The 25,962-nt window shown below is 39.7% G+C and overlaps 1 protein-coding gene across 5 annotated transcripts; it reads right to left on the bottom strand.

Moving 5' to 3' along the window:
• Positions 1 to 2,253: 2,253 nt before the first annotated feature.
• Positions 2,254 to 7,552, bottom strand: LOC104239866 (uncharacterized). Of its 5 annotated transcripts, none has more exons than XM_070155502.1 (8): positions 7,189 to 7,552; positions 6,894 to 7,014; positions 5,704 to 5,932; positions 5,175 to 5,252; positions 4,978 to 5,094; positions 4,434 to 4,872; positions 3,492 to 3,626; positions 2,254 to 2,540 (listed from the first exon to the last, which is right to left on the bottom strand). In XM_070155502.1, the coding sequence occupies exons 3-7, from the start codon at positions 5,869 to 5,871 to the stop codon at positions 3,493 to 3,495; spliced, it is 936 nt and encodes a 311-aa protein (XP_070011603.1). In that variant the 5' UTR covers positions 5,872 to 5,932; positions 6,894 to 7,014; positions 7,189 to 7,552; the 3' UTR covers positions 2,254 to 2,540; position 3,492. The 5 variants fall into 5 exon arrangements, with proteins under 5 accessions (XP_070011603.1, XP_009792893.1, XP_070011605.1 ...); XM_009794591.2 differs by having other exon boundaries at positions 5,704 to 5,989; positions 7,189 to 7,551; XM_070155504.1 differs by lacking the exon at positions 6,894 to 7,014.
• Positions 7,553 to 25,962: the final 18,410 nt, after the last annotated feature.

Genomic DNA, 25,962 nt, shown 5'->3' with positions numbered 1-25,962 from the left:
GGCCAGATTGTGAAAGAACTTGATTCAGACCTGGGTTGATTTCAGTTTATGGTTGTTCTCCGGTCATCTCTGATATTTCCCCGGCCAGCTATGGCTATTCGAGTCTGATTCTTGACTCTCCTACTTAGATCGATGGTGTTCAAAGCCTTTCTCACCATTTGGGGTTCTTCTGAAACCCTAACCTTTAAGGTTCTTCCGATTTCTTTTAGATCTGTTTTAGATTTGTGTTTGCTCTAAATTTTTAAACATTTTTCCTCAAAGTTTCTTCTAAGACCTCTACCTTCAAAACCTTTATCCTTTCCGATTAGGTTTTCTATTAAGTTGTATGACACGTTTTGCTGTGTTTCCTTATGCCATTCTTTTACTTGAGTTTGCTTGTTAAGGGCCTTAACTCCTTTCGAGGTTTTCGATTCTATTTTTGTTAGTATTTGTTCGATTTATTTGTTTTTCATCTATAGACTCGATTGGTGGTAAAAACCCTAAAATTTTGGGTTCATTCGAGTTCTGAGACCATTTGCTGTGTGATTTACTTGTTCATCATCTCTGAATCCGATTGGTTTCAAAACCCTAATTTCTTTGGGGGCCTATTCGAGCTTCTTAAGCTGTTTCACCTGTTTGAAGTTGCTCAATTGGATTCGAAATCCTTTTTGTTTCAGCATCTGTTTCTTTATGTGATTTGGTTTCTTGCAATCATTGAAACTAGACAATACTTTTCAGAAAGGGCTTTTTTTTTACTTGACCCTTTTGCATGCTTCTGATACTCTCTCTTTTCTATATTACTAAGCTAATAAAGTTGACCTATGTGACTACCATGTTTTGATAGTTAACTTTCTACTGACTTTGTGATTGTTATTGCATGTTGGTTCTCTTTGCCACAGTTTAGCCTCACATGCCTAATATTTTGTGCACTCTATTTATATGCTAAAATAGGACTCATGGTTCTCTCTTTGATTGACTTTGAGCTCCTTGATTCTAGGCTTGATTTGAAAACATTCCTTAGACTTTCGATTCTCGTATTTTCACTCGGTTTATTTGCTTACTCATGGGAAACCATATTACTCTCCTTAAATCATTGATTTCGAAATCTTTGATTCCCTAATTTACTATGTACTGATTTTCGATTATCTCCATATTCTGCAACTTTATTTTGTCTTCTTACCTTATTTGGATTAACCGAGTATTTCAAGGATTCTTCATTAGTTGTTCCCTTAATTGAACCTCTATGTACTTACCCCTAATTGTCTATTCTGCACATGATGCTCTACTTGATTTCTTTCCTTAAATGTTTTCTGCCTATTACCGTTTAAATTTAACTCCTTAATTAAATGAAGTACTTATACTGATTTGTTTTTAATTAGTACATAGTTCCATAATTACTGCTAAAATATGATTCTTGCCTGATTTTCTACCTGTTTTCAAACTATAAGTACCTTGCTCTTTCATTAGCACAAACACACGAACGCTCTTAGTTCTGAACTCACTTACACTCAAAACATTCTCTCTTGCTTCACTACTTCTACTGTGGCCTATTTAGCTGGCTGAAAGCCAAAGATATATTTCAAAAATCCTACTACCTTTCTTTACTACGTTTTGCTTCTTTGAACTGGTATTTCCTAATTAGGTTTTAGCATCAACGACAACATAGTTACTTAATGTTCTTGCATTCACTACTGGAAAATAAACCTATGGCAACGCATAGAAAACTGTTGCAGTACATAAGAAAACCATTGCCATAGAGCTATTGCAACGTTTTTGCGTCCATCTAACTAGGTCCCGTTGCAGTAGCTCTACTGCAATGGTTCCGAAAACCATTGCCCTATACCAATCTATTGCAACAGTTACTTATCATTCTACTGCGACGAGTATTTTCAATCAACTAGAACGGTTCAAAGGCGTTGCAATATATGTATGTGTAACAGTTATGTTTTCTATTGCAACGGTTAAGTTAGGATATTACGACAATTTTTTGATGCTATTGCAACGGTTTAATTACTATTGCTACGGGTTGTTAACAGTAACAATAATCTAATTGGTTCTAATGCAACGGCGTGCAACATCTATTGCAACGGTTTATAGTACCTATGGCAATGGTTTTGGTTTACCTACTGCAATGGTTACCTGTCATATTGCAACCGTTTACATGGTTAATTGAGACAATTTTTGTTACCTTAGCAACGACTAAGGTAAGCTATTGTAACGATTTAATTGAACCAACAATATACTCCCTGATAGTAAATAAATATTTACATTAAATTATAACACAATAATTTATATAAATTACAAAATAAAACTAATCATAAACATTTACAATCCAAGTTGTAATATCCGTAAAAGAAAAATATTAGAACCCATGTACATAAGTTTAATAATCCAAAAGTTAAGAACCAAGTACATAAGTTTTACAATCTAAAAGTTAAAGAAGTTTCAAAATGTTTGATAACAAAAGATTCCTAGAACATTTAGAGTTTTAGCAACAATCCAAAAATCTTCTTAAGCAGGATCTTCATTCCTTTGATCATCCCTTTTTTCATTTTCTCCATCTACAAAAGAGGATAAATAAAATCATTATCTCTTTAAATGCTAGTTAACAATTCAAATAAAAATAAAAGGTCAAGTCTTTTGCAGGATTTAAGAATATCAAACACACAATATAAACTAAAAGAGAACTTTTTGATTTGTGTATTTGTTCATGAGCAGAAATTATTTTTTATCCGTAGATTATGCTTCAGTAGTTCCATCTCTGTAACACTGTCTCCACCATGAATTATGAGATATAGCTGAATTGGAACCTAATTTGAAGAACAAATACGCAGTGAAGTCCTAGAACAAATTTCTAATATGTTAACAGCCACTAGTTCCTGATTTTGCATACAAATATAAAATCCTAACTCAACTATTTCTAATTAAGATCATGATACCAACACAAATAACAAACAGCATGTCAAATCCCTATGTTACATGATATCTAAACTTGTCTTCACTGTTTGACATGAAGCTAGCCAAAAGAGAACACAACATCTCGATATAAGCACATAAACATGATAATCAATTAGGCCCTGTAAACTAAGTGTAATTAGACCTATAAAGAAAAGCTAATTGCCTATCAACAATTGATAAACAACTGGATCCCAAAAAAAAGAGAAATAAGAAGCCTAAGTCAACTATATAGGAAGGATGGAAGGACTCCTTCCATGTACAAAAGGTCCTACATATACAATGTAAGTTGACTCTCCCAATGAAATAGGACACAAAACAAGTACACAAATATCTAAAGGGAACAGTCCTATGTAGCAAGACATCTATATTCAACTTGGCTTTAACAATATCATCAAAGAAAGTTATGTTGAAGATAGGAAAGCATGAAATCAAAAAAGATGTGTGAGTAGTCTGCCTCTGTGTGTTGTGAATGACAGAAGAGAATTAGAGATGGAGCATATGAGATATGGGTGTAACTGTGTGGCTTGTAACATCAAAAAAATTAAGATTGGTACCTCATTTTCTTTGTTTCTGCTTATGAGTGGCCACAAGAACTGTCTGCAATGCATTAGATGTGGGTGGCCTGTTATCTTCTTCAAAAGTCTGTACATGGCATGTTGGACTGGTGGCATTTCCAAGCAGATGTTGGTCTAATTACATGTTTAAAGAGAAAATCAAGTACTAGATATGGTTTCTACTACTTGAACTTGTCAACTAGTTCACATAATCACATTGGCATCCTTCATGTTTCAAGTAGTACATGGCCAGAAAGGAATTTCTTAAGAAATAATTTTAGCACTCAAATGAATAAAGAAAAGAACATATTGTATGATGTCCAATAAAGCTAAAGTGCATAAAATGATAACTTGAAACAGAACAATGTCCGGAATCAAAAAGAAACACTCCAGACAACTAATCAAATATCAGAAAATAAAGATCTCATTACCAAATAGATACTGAAACATGAACACACTATAAATTCTAGAAATAAAATAAAAAGAAAGATACCAATGATTAAGATTAAAGAGATACATTTTTATCATCTTCCCATAGGACAAGCGGTGGTCAAAAGCTAATCACTCCATTAAGCTAAATATTTTTTCCATTTCTTCTCTCTTTTGGCTTCAAAAATAGCAAACAGAAGTTCATCTAAGGAAGTTCTGTTAAGGTTGTTTTCACTGTTTTCTAATAGTTTTTGAGATTTAAGATTCATTTCCTAATGTGTCACAATTATTATTAATATTCAATTCCAGAAATAAAAAGAGAACGACAACAACAATGTGTCAACTGTGAAACAAGAAGAAGAAGAAGATGATGAAGAAAGAGAACGACATCAACAATTTGTCAACGAAGAAGAAGAAGAAAAGGAAGATGAAGAAGAAGAAGAAGAAGAGGAATAAGAAGTGAAGAAGAAAGAGAAGAAGAGATGCAATATTTTGCAATAATTAAGTACACACCTTGATTAGTACTGCCAGTAGATGGAAGATTAATTAGTTGAATTCCAGCTTGTTGTGCAGAGGAAGCTTCTCCGAGTGAAGGATCACCTAATGCTAGCATACTAGGATCAATTCGTAAATCTGGTTTAAGATGCTGAAGTTGTGCAACAACATTACGTGTAATTTGTTGCCACCAAGTTTCCTGTTGTTCCTCGAACTTTTTCTGCATCCTTTCTTGCATTTTCTCTTCCATTTCTTCCATTTTTTGCTCCATTATCTCATCAATAGTCTTTGAAGAGGTTCCAAAATTTCCAGATTTTTGTTTCAAGATAGTCTTTGTAACCCCACGACCATACAATCTTACGCGACCTGGATGCTCAGGTCCCATGACTGTTGTAAATGCGTCAATTGATTGGTTATTATCTTCACTTTCTTGATTTTGTATTTGCTCAATTTCAGCCTACAAATAAAATTTAAGAGAAGAAAATACAAGTAAATAAAAGTGAGTTAACAATTAGGACCAAAAAGATAATCTAGACAAGCTTTAAAGTAGAAATCTTTGTACAATTTTGTGCATTGTATCTTTATATGATTCCTTGTATACTCGACCGGGTTTTCTTGATCTTGTAGCAACAAACATGTCCTTACTTGATGGAGCTTCAGAAGTTTCCTTCTTCTTTTTCTAGTTACATGAAAGTCAATATAAAAATCTTCCCAAGTAAGGTTAACAAGTTCATATTAATGTAAGAGAAAATACCGAACCTCGCGGATTGTAGCAAAACCAGCAGTGTGTGGATTCTTTAACTTTTTTCGATTCTCAATATTAGTTTTTGAAGTTTCCTGCAACAAGTAAGCTTTTATGTTAAACATCTAATACATTTATGCCTTATGCATTTTGATAATCTAAAAAGTATTGGACACGAAGACAAGACGAAGAATGAACTTCAAAAGAATTACCCGAAGTTTACTGTGCCTATAAAAAGTGTGAAAAACAAGTGTGATTTGCAGATTTTCAGCTCAATTGCAACCCCAATCTTATCCAAAACTGATGCAAAACAAGTGTGAAACTAGTGCAAAATAGTAGTATTCCGCTTTGAATAGACAAGACGTAAGAGAAATCATTCTAAATTCACTAATTTTAAATCCTGATTTCATTTTTTTAATTTGATACATCTTCAGAAAAACTTCTGGATATTAGGGACTAAATCTTATAAAACTTAATTGAAGAGATTGGAAGAAAGAAACAAAACAGACAAAAGAATTGAAGGAAGTAATAAGCAGTATAAGTTACCTTGATAATAGCAGAAACCCATAAATGTCTGCCATTAGCATTAGTTCCAATAATAGTTTGAAAAGGTTGTGTCTTAACCTTATGCCATAACCAAATATGATATCCCATACATATCATAAACCATAATGGAACTAATATTACATCCAAATAACACTTCCTCCATTCCATTCCTTTTCTTTTCACACTACTTGTTTCTCTCTTTGTGTGTGTGTGTGTTTTCCCCCTTCTTCTGATGATATTAATCGAGGAGGACTTATAAGTTTCACCTTTCTACTTCAATTGGTTTCTGTGCTAGCAAGCAATATATATAGATATAGTAAAACAGTAGCGCACAACTGGTGGGGTCTGAAGAAATTTTTTTTTTATATGTAAATGCAAAAGAATAGTTGAATAAAAATGTGTATTTGGCATGACCTTTATTATGGATTATCAAACAAGTGAAAAATCATAAAGAAAGGAAACACAACAGTGGAAATACCCAACAGAACATTAACAGTTTTAGAAACTAAAAAACTCAAATAGTATACCAGAGAATGTATATGATATAAGTATGGTATTTATATACAACAAATGAAAGAACGGTTTGAAGATTAGACTTGAAATTAACTTAAAAAATTGACAATGCTCTGATTAAGCTACAGCAACAAATTAACTTCAAGTTCCATGATATAAATTATGTAAAAATTAACAGTACCGTAAAATTAATTAATTTATAGACATGATCAAAGAAGAACATAACGTCGGTATATTGTTCGAAAGCATCCATACATGCATACATTATAACCTCGGAGGAAAAGGAAAAATACAAAAAAAAAAAAAACAATCATGCAATATGTTGTAAAGAGCAAGAAACAGAGAGTTTATAACATACCCACCTATTAATTTCTTATTTGAATTTTCTTTGGTTTATTATAGCATAACAAAGATTGCAATTTGCAACAAAGACCAAGTAACAGTGACAGTATGAAACGGAACGAGTGCAATAACATAAATAATACATGTTAATGAATCATGGCTAATTGATAAATCTTATAGTATGCTAGAAACACTCTTACGGTAAAAAACCTAACAATTTTGGTTAAAATAATAAATCTAAAGCAACATATACATCACTTATACCAAATATATTAAAGAACAAAGAAATGATTAAAAAAACCAAAAAGTAGCTAAATTAGAAAACAAGAACTTACAACTTCTTCGGGTAGCGATTTTTCACAGTGTGCCTTTAGCGACAATAATTTCTCACAATTGACGCTAACTGAGAAACTAATTGTATGAACAAGCTTAAAGAATCAATCTTTTTCAGAGAATCTGCCAACAAAAAACTTGCTTCTAAATATAGCTACTGAATAAACCAAAGACTCTCATAAAGAAAATGTATTTAAAATTGAAATAAAAAAGTAAGACCACCAATTTGTGGGCATGCAAACAAAAACCACAAAGAAAATTGAAAATCTGAAACTAGACTGAAATAGGGAAACTTACATAGATGGCAGAAAATGAAATTTGAATCACAACATAAGGACCCTAAGCATTATTTGTGTTGGGACCCCACGATTTTGAAGTTAGGACCTCACGATTCTGCTACTTTGTGAATCTATTGGGTATTTAATTTACTCCTCTACACCAAGAAAGCTAAATCCCACCCATGGCTAAGAACCCTAATTGCACTATTTATGCTGGAAATTTGGATAAGACAGAGAGAGAAATTGGGAGTGAAAGTGGGAGATGAAATTGGGAGTGAAAGTGGAGAAAGAGGAACTATAGGTTTAGAGTCTGATGATATGGTTATGTGGTTTTACATTCTCTTTTATTTTTTACTATGAAATAAGAGTAAAAAATACTAATGAAAATATATATTGGCAGGTTTAGCGAAATAGAAGAGGGAAAATTAGGAGGGAAACCATAACCGTCCCCATAGGTAATTTTTCCCCAATATCGTGCCAATAGATAAAATTATTGCAACGTTTGTGACAACCGTTGCTATAGTACGATATATGGCAACAGTTCATGCACAATGGCAACGCTTTGATTAGTATAGTGTATCAATTTCCTCCAAACCTTTTGGCAACGGTTAAGACCGTTGCGATACATACTATATGGCAACGGTTCTGTTAATGTTGCATAAATTTTCGTTGCTATAGGCCTTATTTCTATTAGTGATTCTTGTCTGCCTACTACTTGTATTTAATTCAGTACTTTGTTTTAGCATGCTGTAAATTCTTTCTTCCTATTCTGAATCTATGTATTATGAACCCTAAACCCCTACCCCAATGTGTTTGATACTTATAGTTTGTTTAAGGCATGGCAGCATGGAACATTGATGTCCATAACTCGAACTTGATCCCCTGGGATCATAACCTCTATGTCTCTCTGATGTTGTGTGTTCTGGTAGGCTTATACGTATGCCAACATCTTCTATTGATGTGCATGACCAAAGCTGATCCTTGCCTAAGTACATAGGCTCTTTGTAATAAATTCCCAACCCCTGAACCCCTTTTGTGTGAAGTTATCAACTCTGTAACTGTTTCCCAGCACCTCTTTCCTTCCTTAGTTCTTAAAGCTATATTTCTACACTTCCACTCTGTCTTATACTTAAGTTTTTCCCCCTTCTTGCGAGTCTTGCCTTGGGACCCATGAGCTCCCTCTAAACTCGGACACATGAGGGTTGGCACTTCCACACTGCACTTGTCCCTATTCTGATTATGAAACATGGGTGTAAGCACTGCCCGGGGTCCTATTGAGGCCCTTAGGGAACTCTGACATACTCAAGTCTGAAGAAAGGCTTTGGATCAATGGTCTTTGAGTTGGTTTATCTCATAACTCAGAGAGGAAGTCAAGAATCAGGCTTCCTCTGGTTGTACTTTTCTTTTTTACTTTTCTGATGTAATTTATTATTCTGGTTGGTAATAAGTTGTAATAAATATTTGGGGCTGGCTAGTAAAAAGGGTTGAGTAATATGCATGCAAGGGTAGAAACCATGCCTATATGGTGTTTTAAATTCTGCATATGCAAACTTCATTTAGAAAACATGCCTATAGGGTACTTTTTAATTTCATACTCCTAGGAACTAAAATCAGTAATAATAGATACTATCTCCTGCAAAACCTGTAACTAGTTTAATTTTTAATTTTGTACATTCTGAACCTCTTTTAATAACCTAATTCCCTCGCTTAACAAGGTTTAGCATGGATGCATATAGGACCCCGCCTAAACATTTAGGCAATCCTTAGAGTAATAGATGCAAATTGAATCCGCTTTGTTAATTGCTACAACCAGCAGGCAGTCCTGATTCAGACTTCTTATCTGAGTTATGTAATAAACTAATCTGCCTCAATAATTAATCTCCCTCATCTTCAGTATTTTAAATCAGACCTAAGTAGTGTGTGTACAACATGCTATTTTATGTGTTTTGTTTGAGGAGGTATACTTGAGACTATATGCTTATGTGTTTCCCCTTTAATATGCAGTATGTATTTTTTTGTATGTCGTCCTATAGTTTTTACCTTTAAAACTTCAAATAAGCCTAATATTCCTTCCTTTTAGGATTCGTAGTCCTAAGTACCTCCAGGACTGATAGGAATGGGACGGGTAATAGCATGCAATAAGTAATTGAGACCAATCCACTTTAATACCTTAACAGGGTGGGAAGGATAGATATGGATATGATGACCACACGATAATGTCACGTGTAGCCCCTAATTGAGGATATGTGGATATGTGGGGTGATCCATATTTTTAATGAACTTAGGACCCCCCCCCCCCTTTATTCTTTATTCTTTTTTGAGCATTGTAACTCTTTATTTAAAAATCAACTCTTTGATCGTTCTTTCAAATTTATTTACTTACAAACCATTATGTATTGAAATCCCCTCTTATTTGGGTATTATTTGCTTATATGTTAATTGCACCCAAATTCACAATAACTGTCTGGCCGGGAACCATATTAGTGGATTCTGAGGGGTGCTTAACACCTTCCCCTTAGAATAATTTCAAGCCCTTACCCAATCTCTGGTTATTCAAATCAAACCCTATTGGTGTCCTAATGCACCTTAATCATTATGTGGCGAATCTTCAAATGCAAACCTAGTTCCCAAAAGGAACGAGTTGTCCCTCCAAATGTCATAAACCTGATTTCGCGAGAAAAAGGGGGCACGACAGCATGGCGACTCTGCTGGGGATTTTTAGGCTTTTACCATTTCAGACTATCATTGTGAATTTATGCTTCTTTAAGTGCAATTATTTGTTCATTCAACTCCCTTTTCAACTGCAAAACTGACTTATCTTTTGTTTCTTTCCTTTACTGCTTTCCTTTACTACTGCTTTAAATTATGAAACTGTTGTATTTACTCTTTTCTTAAATGTGCAAATACGTGACAAAATATTTTAAATTATTGCATAATCATGCTCAACATCATATTTCACTCGTGCCGAAAAAATCACATAGCAACGCTTATAATGAGTGGTTGCGCTATTCCGATATTATCACCCCCTAAATTTGGAAAAGGCATATTTGCGGTAAAACCAGTCGATCAACGGTGTAGTCGACGGCTTTGTGACTTTGCCCCTTGAGTTGTCCGGTCAAGGGTACCAGTCTAAAACCTCATAGAAACCTTACTCCATTTAACTGTGCATGTATCATGGTCAAACTTAGCCGAATCAGTTATGTTATCCGCATAATAATTCTTTAAGATAGCCTTGTCCAAAGTCCAATGGGTTTCCCTGAACTCAAACGAACGTCACCACATTCTGTGCATTTATTTGGAGAACTAAATGTTTCATGCTAATTGTTGATATTAAATAGTCGAGTCGGGTGGGGGTATGGTCTTAACCCTTTTGTTTTGCAGAAAATGAAGAACGAGGTCCCCAACTTCGGTATGGTTAGCACACCCTCACTTTTGCTAGACTGGTGGAGGAGTCTTCCATCAAATGACCAAATCAATGAGTAGAAAGAGAGGGCCGCCAAAGCTAGCAAAAAGTTGGAATATCTAGAATACAGTCTGTTGGAATTAGAAGGAAAAGTGAGGAAGAGAGTCGCCGACTGCCAGAACGCTGAGGAAAACGAAGGAGAACACCTGGCAAAGGCATTTTTTCTGGTGAACCTACGCGAGCTGGAGGATTTGATCAACGAGAGCATTCAACCTGAGGAAGGTCCTTCTGGGACCAAATAGATAGGAGTTTATCTTTTTGCTTTAAAAATGTAATAAGGCCAATAGCCACTAGTGACTTTTATTTCCTGTTATTTAGTGTCAATTTGGGATTCGTCTACTTTTTATCAATAAAATGAGGCATTTAGAATTGTAAGTTCTCCAAATCAACTTGTCTCTAGGCCTACCTCGGGCACAAAGAGGTTCCCAAGTTAGGACACGGTTTACATTCCCGCATTATGTGTTTAAATATTGCAATACTTATATAATCCTCACTAACTTGTTACCTTTTTGTTTTTATTTTTTGTTTATTATTTCCCCTCCCCAAAGGTTAGTTCGTGCACTCTGGCAGCATCATCTTATTCCACGATATCCAGGGGCCCTCTACCCATTCCCCCTCTTAGTCTTGTCAAAAACAAGAACAAAGGGAAGATGGAAGATTTGAACAACGCCAGAAAGGAAAACTCAACTGAAAGGGTAGAAGTCACTCATGGTCATGGTACTCAGGTTTCCAAAGAAAATGCATCCCAACTCGAACAAAAGCTGTTGAAATTCCATGAAGAACTTGATCAGGTTCGGAATCTGGCAAATCTGTCATTTTCCCTCACCACTCCAGATGTCAATTTCCCAAATGCTCAGAACCCCGCAACCCCACAAAATATCCCAAAGCAACAAAACTATCCTGCTCCTCACACCACTGCAGCACCCGCCATACTTCAAACAATACTCTGCTGCTCATCCCCAAACCCCAAAACTCCACAAATGACCACTTCCACACCCATCATAACACCCTCATCTATGTGGAGACTATGCCACATTCCACCCAACCTATCTCAAACACACCCAAGTCTGATGATAAAGACTCGCTCATTAGGAACCTGGCTGAGGAACTTAAGAAATTGACTAGCCGAATTCAAGGCGTTGAAGGAAGAAAGGGAATTGAAGAGCTGAGCTATGAAGATCTTTGCATAAAGCCCGATGTTGAACTGCCCGAGGGGTACAAACCTCCTAAGTTCGAGATGTTTGATGGTACAGGGGATCCAAGGGTCCATTTGAGAATGTACTGTGACAAGCTGGTAGGAGTAGGGAAAGATGAGAGAATCCGCATGAAGCTTTTTATGAGGAGTCTAAAAGGAGATGCTCTATCTTGGTACATTAGCCAAGATCCAAAGAAATGGTCAAGCTGGGTAAGCATGGCATCCAACTTTATGGATAGGTTCAGGTTCAACACCGAGAATGAGCCAGATATGTTTTATATTCAGAATCTAAAGAAGAAGCCTACAGAAATATTTCGCGAGTATGCTACTCGCCGGAGGATCGAAGCTGCTAAGGTCAGACCTGCCTTAGAGAAGGAACAGATGAAGAAATTCTTTGTTTGGGCTCAAGACCCACAGTATTATGAGCGACTAATGTTGATTGAGAGCCATAAATTTTCTGAAATTATCAAGCTGGGTGAAAGGATTGAAGAGGGCATCAAAAGCGGTATGGTTACAAACTTTGAAGCAATACAAGCTACAAATAAGGCCTTGCAGTCTGATGGTGTGTCTAAGAAAAAGGACGTAGGAGCCATAATGGTCACACAGAGAACCAAATCTCCTACCAAATACCAAATTTACCCAACACCTCCACTCACATATCAACCAACTCCGAACTACCAAGAACCCTCACCCTCTTACCAAACTCCACCACCCACTTATCAATCACCCCCACCTCCAACATATCAACCTACTTCACCCAGATATACCCAACCCGCACATATTTACCAAGCCTAAAATACTCAACCATCCCACTATCAATCACCTCCTACATGCCAAAACTTCCTTAGACATCGACCAAACTTTGACTGAAGGCCTCCTAAACAATACACAACCATTGCTAAACTTATTGACCAGTTGTACGAGAGACTTAAAGCTGCTGGTTATGTCACACCCATCCCTGCTATAACCCGTAAGAACCCTTCTCAGTGGGTTAACCCAAATAAATCCTGTGCATACCATTCCAGCATGAAGGGACACACCATTGACGAATGTCGTTCTCTGAAGGACAAGATCCAGGCTCTGATTGACAACAAGATTATTATGGCAAAGGAACTTGCTCCAAATATCTACAATAACCCTCTACCGGACCATAAGGGTAGAGGCGTTCACATGATTGAAATAGAGGATGATTGGTATCCCGAGGGGTCAATTAGGTTGATCGCAGAAGATGATGATCCAAAGAAGCCAATAGTTACTCTTAATCCGATCGTGGTCCAGATTCAGCCATCTGGAGACACTTAGGTAAATATGTTTGTGCCACTTGAGTTTGAAGCAACGTCATCTGCAATGACACCAGCGCCAATTGAGGTTGAATTCGTGTCACCAGCAAATGTACCCATATTGTTTGAAGTTGCAGTTTTACCACCTAAGGCATATGCTCCGTTCGTAGTAACGATAGCCACGCCGATCCCAGTGGCGATGTAGACCATGATACCATTCCATACAAAGGCTATACCATGGGACTATATAACCCAGGAGAGGAGGAAATGCAAGGTCAGGTTCGAAGAGACTGTTGCCGCACAAGGTATGACGAGAGCTGGTAGGGTTTATACCCCTGAACATTTAGCTGAGTCAAGAAAGCAAGCCTCCAATCGGCCACCTATCATCGAGACAGGTCCTGACGATCTTTGGAGAAAGATACAAGCCAAGGAATACTCGGTCATCAACCAGTTGAAAAAAATACCGGCATAAATCTCCATACTTGCTTTGCTACAAAATTCTGAGGCACACAAGAATGTTTTGCTGAGGGTGCTGAGTCAAGCATACGTGCCAAGCAACATCACTGGTGGGGAGATGGCCAACATGGTAGGACAGGTATTGGAAAGTCACAAAATTACTTTTCATGAGGATGAGGTACCACCTGAAGGGTTGGGAAACAACAAAGAATTGCACATCACTGTAAGCACGTGATTTTTGCTTTACGGACAATCACTCCAAAAGAAAATAAAAATAGTGACAAATGGTTTCGCTGTACAATTTTTCGATCTGTCCGTGACATGTGTTTGTGGGTCTGTCCATTTTGCATCTAGTCATTATCAAACGAAAATACAAAAAATATATATATATAAAATATATGTGTCGTTAAAACAAAATTCAAAAATATGAATATATGTGCGTCGTTCGTTCTAGGTTGTGATTTAACTTACTTAAATATTTTTGTGATAATTATGTGGAAATGTTACAGTGTTGTTGATTTTAATTTCACTATTTTATTATTATCTCATTAAAAAGAAAAAAAAAAGAGAGAAAAAAAAAAGTAAAAGAGTGAGGGAAAACCGGTTTGGGCCCAAAAGAAATGAAATAAAACAGGCCCAAACCAGCACTCTGATCCAGTCCAAAACAAGCCTGCCCAAACACGGACTCAAACGACGCCGTATCGGCATCCCTACCAAAGCCGTTGATCTGATTCAAACGAACGGTCCAGATCAGGCTGTTCAACTCGCCTCAACGACGTCGTTTCAGGCAAGATGATCTAAGCCGTCCAACCCCATTGATCCAACGGATCCAGGCCCTCCTCTAAACCCGTCAACATGGCCCGATCCATGCCCTTTACCCGGTCTCACCCACCATCACGCCCAAACGACACCGTCTTTCCTAAGTGGATGGATCCTGGCCATAGATCCCCATTGATCCAACGGCCAGGATCTAAATCCTCAATACATATATAAGCTCTCCATTACACCCCACGCCCCCCAAACCAAACCCCGCCTTCCCCACTGTACACCCTCGTCCCAAACACAACCCCTTCTCATCCTCGAACCCTAGCAGCCGCCCCAGTATCCCTCGCCATTAAAGCCGGCGGCATGAACGCCGATGACCGCCTCCTGAACACCCTAGGACCACCTCATTGTCCTGAACACGAATCCACTAACCACGAGCCTCGAATCACTTTCGTTCGTCTCGAATCTTCATTTGAAGATTTGAGTCGAACCCGGATCTATGCCAAACCACCTCATCTTCATACCAGACACTCCCCTGACCTTCCTCGTGACCAAACCAAGCTTGGTTTGGTCCGAATCTACCCACAACTCCCTAAAAATCAGATCTAGAAATCCAGACTTTAGAACACACGCACCTGGGGAATCCGGCCGGTTTGGACATGGGTTTGAGGTCTAATAGACCTTAATCAAGGTGTTCTCATGTGAGAACACCATGATTAAAGTTTGTTCGGCCTCAAAAGTTCGAAGATGAATCAGATTTGGGTCTGTGTGATTTAAACATTTTCGGTACGTTTTCCTTTCTTTTGTGTTAGTTTTTAATTAAGTGGTCAGCATGTTTCGTTGGGTTTGTTTGTTATTTTTGTTATTTTTCATTCGGATTTCTTTCATCTCTTTAAAGACCTTTTTCTTTGGTCGGTTGATTTTCTATGTGTGTATTCTGAATGTACTCTGTGATAAACATGATCGTCGATTAGTTTAATCGTCAGAATGAATAAACTTATATAGGTTCCCAGTTATTGAACACAGAATTGTCTGATGCCCTTTAGGTCCCTAAACATATTGTTTATGTGAGCGATTGATTATTACCTGTTATAATTAGTATAGTCGACTCGATAAATATCGTCGATTAGCTTTCTATAACTAATAAATCGAATGAGCTAATAAGGTCGCATGACTAATTGAGCTTTGTCACTGACTGTATGCCCCAGCATTGTTTGAAATGGTTTGTTTGCACTATAAAACTGACTGAAAAGGTTCAGCCCAGGCAGTCTTGAGTTCGAACTTTCATCAGTTCAAAAAATGCCCTGATGCTGCAATAGGCAGGGGCAGTAATAATCAAGGTTGACAGGGGTATTCTGGGGTGTTAAAAAGAACAGAAGTAATTAGTTTAAGTGAGCTGACAAATGGGGTACTAAATTAGGATTAAACTAATGCCAATGGGGGACAAGACACAAGAGTATGGGTTTAAAAGGAATACTAAAATAAGCCCATAATCCTTGATTAAAGAATAAACCAGGCGTGGGGAACAAAGGGGGCTGGCATCAAGAGATGCTCAAGCATGGGTTTAACAGGGTAGGGGCAGGCTGTAAGTTGCAGCATGGGGGTAGCTTAGCTGCACTTGGTCACTTTGGCTTATAAATAGGCCATTTGAGAACTGAAAAAGGGCTGGACTTTTAGTCTTCAGAAAAAGAGAAAACAAAGGGTTGGAATTTTTAGTCTTAAGGCTGGAATCTTTAAGTCTTAAGAAAGAGTGGTGAGTTAAAAGAAAAGATTGAAAACATAAGAGAGGCTCGAGTAAGACATTGTAACCAAACACTGCCTGAAAGTGGTATAAGAATGCATTTTGGTCAATCTGTCTTGGCCAAGTTCTGTTGCTTGCATTGACTGAGTTGTTTGTGGTTGATTAAACTGGTGGTTTTACTGCATTTGAACCCTCAGTTACTGCTGCTATTTCTTTACTCTTTCCTGAGATTACTGGCTTGGCACTCGACTACTTGCTAGTCCTTGTATTCTGGGAGATCATTGTTGGTTGTCTGTGGCTATGGAAAACATTTGGTTTAGTTGGTTGTTGCTGTGTTGTTGCTGAGTATCTGTTGTTGCTGTGTTTACTGCATACTGCCTAGCTGATCATTCCTTCCTTCTTTGTCCTCCATACCAGGTACACAATTACACTACCAATGTAACTCGAAAGTTTGAGCAATGAGTATAAAAGAGAAGATCTGCAGATGTTGTTTATATACATGTACTGTTGTGTTGAACGTCATGTAATGTCTAATAGCTCATATTTTGGGATACTGAAGTTAGCTAACAAGCCTAGTTGAGGTCAATATAGGGTATCGAATGATAATTATATATGTATGCTGTTAGATAAAAGTGGTCTCAATGAATTAGGTTGCATCTCAGATTTAGTTTACTTTGCCATATATGCTGTAATGTAGTCCAAGCATGAAACTTGTACACTGTAAATTAAGTTCTTTCCTTTCCAATAAATTGCCATATATGACTCTTAAAATCATGTTTCAAGATAAAGAACACAAATTCAGGGCCTCAACCTCATGAAGGTCGAGCCCAGGTCGAAGACAGACCAGGCAGGCCCGCATCGAACGAGCAGTGGCCCAGGTCTGGCCAACCGCGCGTGGGCTGGATTTGGGCCCATGATTATTTGTTTGGCCGACTGTGCACGCAGCTTCGGTCCCGATTTGCTAAGCATTTCCGAATTCCATTACAAACAACTTGCAAGCATGTAATTAATTAGGATTATCTACTGTTTTCAATTGATAGAGACAAACACGACAAGAAACGTAGTTGCTATAGGATATCCTTTTAAAATAAGAACGAGATGAGCCTCGATGAAAATAAACAAAACGCGCATATGCGGGGCCCTTGTTAAATGTATATTATTGAAGCATTTAGTTTCCAGGACGGGTTGTTTAGCAAATCTCACAACCCTCCTAAAATAACAACACGTTAGTCTCTTTAGGACACGCTTTAATAAACCTTACCGTCTTAAACTCGGGTGCACATTTATGTGACCCAAATCCAAATCTCGACGGATTCGAAATGTATTTCTAATTACGGGTACATTGATTGTGACGTGGTTCGAGATGCGTGTCCATGATGTTGCAATTTCATTTTAAAAAAAAAATAATAAGAATGAGATGAGCCTCGCCAAATAAAATACAAATTGCGGGGCCCTCAGTAAATATTTGCTTTAAAAAATTATTTGGACTTCGGAATGGATCGTTTAGTAAAATTCCACGGTCTTACCCAAAATAAATACGCTAGTCGCTTTAGGCGCGCCTTTAATAATTTAATTTCCTTAAACTCGGGTGCACATTTGATGTGACCCAAATCCAAATCTCAACGGAGTCAAAGTGTGTCGACGACCACGGGTACATTGATTGTAACGCGGTTCGAGATACATTTTCACAACGTTGCAATTCTTGATAAAAACAGTAAATGATAAAAGCGGTTAAAAGTTAAATTTTGCACGCAAGTTCACACTTGTATAAAATCAGATAATCAAGCCGAATATAACAGTTGAGCGACCGTGCTAGAACCACGGAACTCGGGAATGCCTAACACCTTCTCCCGGGTTAACAGAATTCCTTATCCGGATTTCTGGTATGCAGACTGTAATATAGAGTCATTATTTTCCTCGATTCGGGATTAAAATTGGTGACTTGGGACACCCTAAACCTCCCAAGTGGCGAATCTGAAATAAACAAATAAATCCCCTTTCGATTGTCCTTTAATTGGAAAAAACTCCCTTGTCCCCTCGCGGGTACGGAAAAAGGAGGTGTGACAGCTCTGGCGACTCTGCTGGGGATCATAACCCAGAACCACTGGTTCAGGGTTAAGAATTCGAGCTTAGAATAATTGTTATTATTTGGCTTTATTTATTATCTGATTATTACATGTTCTGAGCCTAATGTGCTAAATGCTGCTTTTACCGCTTTGATATTATTTGAACTGTATATAAACTGTGCCGAAACCTTTCTCTTCTTACCTCCGGGGATGTGCTCACTGGTTGAGACTCCCTATTCTGTTAGTGTCATACCCTAAATAAAAGAGGCTCGGAAAGTTTCTAAGCCGGCTGGCCTTTTGGTTCCCGGAAAGGAGCTCCTTCCTCAACTCGAGTTGTCCGCTCGGGTACACTGTCTAGAACACCGACCCAGGTTTTGAACATAGAATAACGTGACTTCATGCCGGATCCCTAGTAGGAACGCTTATTTGCATCATGTTGCATATGACTTAGGGGACTCAACACAGGGGTTGGGTCCGTCTAGGACTAGCAACCTGATATGAAAAGGCCATTCTGACGCATCCTATTGTTTTCCGTGCATTTATTTGTCTCATGCCCGCATGCTGACCGGTGTTTGAATATTTGGAATATTGTGAAAAAAAAAGGGAAATAACGGTTAGGAATTGATTGTTTACTGTCAAAACTCTGCCAAAATTTTGAAAAAAAGAAGTCGTTGTTCGGTTTTTCAAAAAAAAAAAAAAAAAATCAATAGAAATATAGAGTTTGTCTTGTCATAAAAATCAAAAAAAAAAAGAGATCTTATTTTTTAAAATGGTTTTTTTTTTTATGAAAAATAATAATAAAAAAAAAGTCTTGTGTTGTCTTTACTTTTATTATTTGTTGCAAATATATGTATATATATATATATATGAAAAATTCAAAAGTTTTGCTTTACTTCAAAATGTATATATATCTTTATTTGTGGCAAAAGTATTTATCTTGCTAAAGGTCTAGAAAAGTCCTTTCAGGCTCCCAGTTTTCGAAACAAAAATCCGAAATATTTTCCGTTATTGACTTCTTTAGAAAGTTTATATATATATATATATACGAAAATTCAAAATTCACAAAAAATCGCATATATTTTTGTTTTTATCAGGATAAGTGTCGTTTGTTAAAATCTTATTAATAAATGTGCAGAATGAGCACGATTCCGAATGAACCCTTTTCAATCATGAATAAAATTCCCCTCCAATTGCGGCTCTGGTGGAATGATTTGGGCAAAGAGGGGCATGACGAAATCAAGAAGTATCTGAAAGGCCTCACGAGTTTGTTGGATATCAGGCCACGAGGAGATATCATAAGGGCACTAGTCCCCCACTGGGATCCTGCGCACAATGTCTTCCGTTTCTCAGATTTTGAACTCACCCCAACTTTAGAAGAAATAGCAGGGTATATCGGCAGCACTGAGACTCCTTTGAGGCACAAATATCTGATTGCTCCAAGAGCTGTAGCAATACACCGGTTCCTGGACTCCTTAAAGATAGTCAGAACAATTCATAACCCTGACTTGGCAAAAGGTTTTTGCAGCATGAGTTTCATATATCAAAGATATGGTCACATAGGAGGATTCGACAAGCCAGAAAACCAGTTGTGCAGCAAAGGTAATCGCCAAAAGTGGGAAGAACATAGACGAATTGCTTTCATGATAACTTTCTTAGGACTACTAGTATTCCCAAGAAAAGATGGGAATATTGACATAAAGATAGCAGGGGTCGTCAGTACGTTGCTCACACAGAGTGATAGTACGTTGGCGCCCATGATAGTATCTGATATATTCCGGGCACTCACTTCTTGCAAAGCCGGAGGAAGCTTTTTCGAGGGTTGCAATTTGTTGTTGCAAATGTGGATGATCGAACACCTATGTCACCGAGCCCAGTTTCTGAGCCATGGATCCGCTGGAAAGACCTGCATAGAGGAGTTCTATACCAGAGTTGATGAAACCTACCTACCAGAAGGAGTTATAGCATGGACCTCATATTTCCATACCCTCAACGCCAGTCAAATACAGTGGGCGCTAGGGTGGCTACCGATCGACGAAGTCATATACATGCCAGCAGCCAGGCCCCATTTTCTCTTAATGGGACTTAAAAGTATTCAACCATACGCGCCGCATCGGGTTTTAAGGCAACTTGGGAGGTATCAGATAGTGCCGAAAGACGAGGATCTGAGCATCCAGGTAATCGAGATCAGTCCCGACGGCCAGTTTCCTGAAGCAAGGGTTCGTCAAATTTGGAGCCAATGTCAATACTTAGAAGCAAATACTTGTGTAATGAATCGGGCAAAAGGGGAAGTTTCGCCCGGGTATCAGGCCTGGTACAAAGGGGAGACATCATCTGGAAGACCGACCAAAAGACCTCACCTGCAAGAATTTGCCAAATCTTCACAAGAACAGTGGGGCTGGTTGGCCAAAGAGCAGGAATATCTTGTCAAAGCAGGCAAACTGAAGCAACAAGTTCAGGATATGAAGTTTGAGTGCCAATTACAGTCTGCTGCCCACAAGGGAGAAAAGAACAAGTTAATCAGAGAAGGCGAGATCCTCAAAGCTCAGATCCGGAGAATGAAAAAAGAGGCTAATAGCCAGCTAGGAAGCCGGGCAGATAAAAGATTGATAGCAGGGTTAAAAGATCAGGTTGCGGAATGCCAGGAAGATTTGGAAAAAGCCAGGGCCAGCACAGCAAAATTGCGAACCAAGTGGGCAAAGGGTGCGATGGCTCGGAGGCAGCGCCTGCAACAAGTCATAAGGGAGTATGAACTGAGCATCGGGACATTAAGGGAAACGAATGCCTCTCTTCGAGAAAGGATCCTCAAGCAAACACGAAATGCCCAAGCCGACAGAAGGCAATATTACGATGCAATGACCAGAATGGAAAGGCAAATGGAGATGTTCCAGGATCAGCTTGCCAACAATGCGCAAACACTGGGATTGAAGAACCAACAGATAAGGCATTTGTTCACAGAAAGGGACAACATCCGGGGAAGGATTGATGAAATAGGGCATTACATCTACATGAAATGCTTGGCATATGAGCGAACACCTCGGAAGACCCTCCTTGTTTCCATCATGGGCTGCGTCCGCCGGATTATGAACGAGTTGAAGAGCTTGCAAAGAGACCTTACACCTAGAGCCGCGAAAAGGCCGGATGATGCCTCGCGGCCCCTTAAATTGGAGAATTAGTTTTGGTCAAGTCCTGTTTATTTGGCTTTGGTTGTTTTTCCATATGTTGTTTTCTTTTTCGTTAAACCGAGTTTAAAACCGTGGAGTCTGTACTATTGCTATTCCTTGCTTGATGTAATTTGTAATAGCAAAATTTTGAGAATGAATTCAATGATTTCACAAGAATTGTGTGTTTCTTTACTTTAAGGCAGAACTACGCCTGGTCTGATTCACGCGGGGACGTGATACGTAGGCAATCCCCATAAGATTCGACCGCTTTTAATAAATAAAAATAAAAATACAAAATAAAACACAGGGTTTCCCAAAGTACTTTAAAAAGGGATGAATGAGCAAACCGGGATGACGTATGTTGTTTGAGGCAAAGCATGTAGAAACGATTAACTGCCTAGGTGCATTGCATCCTCTATGTGTTATGATCAAATCTGTTAAGCTCTAACACTAACAAAGTTTGTTGTTGTCTGATACCAGACAGTTAGTTGTTAAAGAATTCTGGCAACACATTCATACCAAACCAGATCCAAAGGACCGGTAGCAACAAGCATGACTACTTCAGAGAATAGTAATGAGGAAGAAAGGCCGATGAGCCAGTTGCTAAAAGAGGCAATGGAAAAGATTGAAAGGATGGGACTAGAGATGCATGCAATGCAGCTAGCCCTGGCCAAAACGCAAAAGAGCCCTGAGACACTGGGACACATGCCGGAGTACCCTCACTCTGGCCCTTCCACAAGCCGCCCAAATCCCCTCTATCATCAAGAAAGAAGCCCTCATGATTCCCAAGCTCCACCACCCCATCAACCTCTCCCAACACCCAATATTCCCATTTTTGTGGGACCTACATCAGCCCCTTTACAGCGAACGACTAGTGAGCCGTTATTTCAGGCTCACGACACCCAATACTATCCCCCTGAGCCTACATTCCATGCACCCGAACCACAGGCTTACAATCCACAGTTGGAAGTACCGGCAGAGGTTGAGAAGCTGGTTAAGGCCCCTGAACAGGATGAAGTGTTGAGAAAGTTCAAAAGCCTGGAGCAATCCTTCAGGAACTTACACGGGCTGGGCAATCAAGTCAGCGTGGCATACAAAGATCTGTGCCCTTTCCCAGATGTCCAACTCCCGGCTGGGTTCAAGATGCCCAAGTTTGATTTATATGAAGGGCACGGTGATCCCATGGCACATTTGCGGGGATTCTGTAGCAAAATGAGAGGGGCAGGAGGCAAGGATGAGCTTTTGATAGCTTATTTCGGCCAAAGTCTGAGTGGATCTGCACTGGAATGGTATACCAGGCAAGATTTCAGCAGGTGGTACACGTGGGATGATCTGGCGCAGGCTTTTACAGGTCATTTCCAGTACAACCTGGAGATAGTCCCTGACCGTCTCACGTTATTGAGAACTGGGAAGAAACCCGGGGAAAGTTTTCGCGAGTTCGGGTTCCGCTGGAGAGAACAAGCAGCTAGGGTCGATCCTCCCATGAGAGAGGGAGAGATGGTAGACTACTTTTTGCAGACATTGGATCCAACCTACTTTGGTCACTTGGTGACAACGGTTGGAAAATCTTTCAACGAGGTGGTCAAAATAGGGGTCATGATAGAAGAAGGTTTGAGGTCGGACAAGATCTTAAACTATTCGGCACTTAAGGCCACAACCCAGGCTATTCAAAGCGGCACGGGAGGTGCGCTAAGAAGAAAGAAAGAAGAGGTTGCCACGATCGAGGCAAGGCAGTTGGTCCAGGGCTGGCAGGCCACACTACAACCAACCCAGGCCTCACAGGTCAAACTACCCATACAACCCACCACAAAATTTCTATCCACCTCGAGAACCACATTGTTCCGTACACCAAGCCCAGGTATACACTCAGCCTCCGGTTCGCCCACAATGGCGCGCACCGGCTCCCCAGAACATATATGCACCACCACAAAACACTTACCCTCCACCAAGGGCATATAGAAATCCTTCAGGGGCAGGTTTCCGGGGAAATCCAGATGCCAGAAATGACAGGTTGCGGAAGCAAAGAACCTTCACCGAACTGGGAGAAACCTACACCGCTGTGTTCCACAAGCTGCGGCAATTGGGTTTGGTTAGTCCTGTCCATACTCGGGAACCAAATCCCCCGCCTCAGAATTTGGATCGTTCAATCAGTTGTGAATACTGTTCAGGGATGCTCGGGCACGATACCGAGAAGTGCTGGAAGTTAAGGCATGCCATACAGGATCTTATTGACACCAATAAGATCGAGGTCCAGACACCGGAGGCTCCTAACATCAACCAAAACCCACTGCCAGCGCACCACGAAACTCACATGATTGAGTTGGTGTGTGAGGGAGGAGAATTAAGAAAACCCTCACAAACAGTGATGATGATCCAAGCTGCCCCAAAAGAAGTCTTAACCAGTGGAGAAACAAATGTACAGTCGCAGGGAGAAGGCGTCAAGCCGGTAGTAATATGGGGGAAGAGCCCGTCCGTCATAGCAAGCAAACCCGAGCCAAGCAAGTTGGTAATACCAGGGATCCTGCCCACACCGGCAGTCATGTTGAAAGGGGTATGTAGAGAACGGGTGACCATAAAGCCGGTGGTCCAACTGCCAATGCTTGACAGCAGGGCTGTGCCCTGGAAATATGAAAAAGCAGTGGTGACATACCAAGGAAAACAGGTGGAAGAAGTCAGTTGTGAAGCGCAAGGGCTGACTCGATCAGGTCGATGCTTTGCTCCGGTGGAGTTAAGAAAAACAAACCCAGTGGCAACCAAGAAGCCAGTGTCAGAAGAAGAGGCTGAAGACTTCCTGAGGAAGATGAAAGTACAAGACTATTCTGTGGTTGAGCAGCTGAGAAAAACACCTGCCCAGATCTCACTATTGTCATTACTCCTCCATTCCGAGGAACATCGTCGGGCCCTGTTAAAGATATTGAACGAGGCCCATGTACCCAGTGAGATTTCTGTAAACCACCTGGAAACCATTGCTAGCAAGATTTTCGAGGTGAACAGAGTGACATTCTCAGATGATGACCTGCCGGTGGAAGGTACGGAGCATAACAAAGCTCTATACCTAGCTGTCAAATGTGAAGACTCGGTGGTAACCCGAGTATTGGTGGATAATGGCTCAAGCGCCAATATTTGTCCATTATCCACCCTGGACCAGTTAAAGATTGACCGTGGAAGAATCCGGAAGAATAGCATCTGTGTCCGGGGGTTTGACGGAAACGGAACAGCCACTGTGGGGGATGTTGTACTTGAACTAACCATTGGCCCGGTCCTGTTTACCATGGAATTCCAGGTGTTGGACGCCACGGTATCTTACAACTTGCTGTTAGGACGACCTTGGATTCATGCAGCTAAAGCGGTGCCTTCCACCCTACATCAGACAGTGAAGTTCGAGTGGGAAAGACAAGAGGTCGTGTTGCACGGCGAGGATACAACATGCACCATGGGCGGAACCATTGTGCCTTTCATAGAGACCACTGATGACAAGGGTCCCTGGGTCTACCAGATTCTCGATACAGGGTCGGCCAACAAAATTTCTGAAGGAGAAATCATCCCGCACCCTAGGGTGACTGCCGCAACAGTCATGATGGTATCAGAAATGCTGGGTAATGGGTTTGTGCCGGGAAAAGGCCTGGGAGTTGAACTTCAAGGGATAGTCCAACCTGTCTCCCTTCCTAAGAATCTGGAAACTTTCGGGTTGGGGTTCAAACCAACCGCAGCAGACAGGAAGCAAGCGCGAAAAATGAAGAAGAGAGTCTGGTCTCTGCCTAAACCAGTACCACGCCTCTCAAGGTCTTTTGTTAAAGCTAGTGCCAAGGGGTCAGCGATCCCAAAGATTCGAGGACCTTTGATCGGCATAAGTGAAGACCTGAATCAGAGTCGTGAGAGGCTATTTGCGGATGTCAGTATGGTGGAAGCTGGAGAAGGTTCCAGCAGAGCAGAGATACAATTTGTGGGGCCTGAGGCCAAGACCAACAATTGGACGGTTACTCCTCTTCCTGTCCGAGGGGAGTCTTGGTAGTAGGCTTTGATTAATGTTTTGTTTGTTTGTTTGTTTGATCGGATTATTCAAGGGTGTAATCCCAGTTTTACTTTCGTTTTGTAAAAGTGTGAACCCTTTTTATCCTGCAAATTTAATAAAGTTCTTTTCTTTTGTCCCATTTTAATTTCTTGTTTTGTTCTTTTTCTTTCTGAACAGTTCTCTTTTTACTGGTCCTAATGACATGGCATGCACAGCGGATCTTCGACCTAGTCTAATAAATCAATCTGAATCTGACTCAATGATGCAAGAGGTCGTTTGTGATAATGAATCCGAATGTGACGAAGGGGAAGCCTTCGAAGAAATAAACCGAGAACTGTGCCAATTTGAAGAGAAACCCAAGCCTAACCTAAATGACACTGAGGCTGTGAACCTAGGAGACGCTGATAACATCCAAGAGACCAAAATTAGCATCCACATTGAGCCGAATGTCAAAGCAGAATTGATCGAAACTCTCAGGGAATTCAAAGATGTTTTTGCATGGTCATATGATGATATGCCTGGATTGAGCACCGATTTAGTGGTTCACAAATTGCCCACTGACCCGGCATACCCTCCGGTCAAGCAAAAACTAAGGAAATTTAAAACAGAAATGAGTGTAAAGATCAAAGAAGAAGTGATTAAGCAATTACAATC

The sequence above is a fragment of the Nicotiana sylvestris genome, chromosome 8, assembly GCF_000393655.2.
Source record: "Nicotiana sylvestris chromosome 8, ASM39365v2, whole genome shotgun sequence".
NCBI lineage: Eukaryota > Viridiplantae > Streptophyta > Magnoliopsida > Solanales > Solanaceae > Nicotiana > Nicotiana sylvestris.
This window is presented reverse-complemented; position numbering and strand designations above follow the sequence as displayed.

Coding starts and splice junctions, on each gene's coding strand:
- LOC104239866 (XM_070155502.1), bottom strand. CDS start 5,871: ATGGAATGGAGGAAGTGTTATTTGGATGTAATATTAGTTCCATTATGG. Junction 5,253..5,703: donor GGGTTTCTGCTATTATCAAG/GTAACTTATACT, acceptor TACTTGTTGCAG/GAAACTTCAAAAACTAATAT. Junction 4,873..4,977: donor AAGATACAATGCACAAAATT/GTACAAAGATTT, acceptor TTTTATTTGTAG/GCTGAAATTGAGCAAATACA.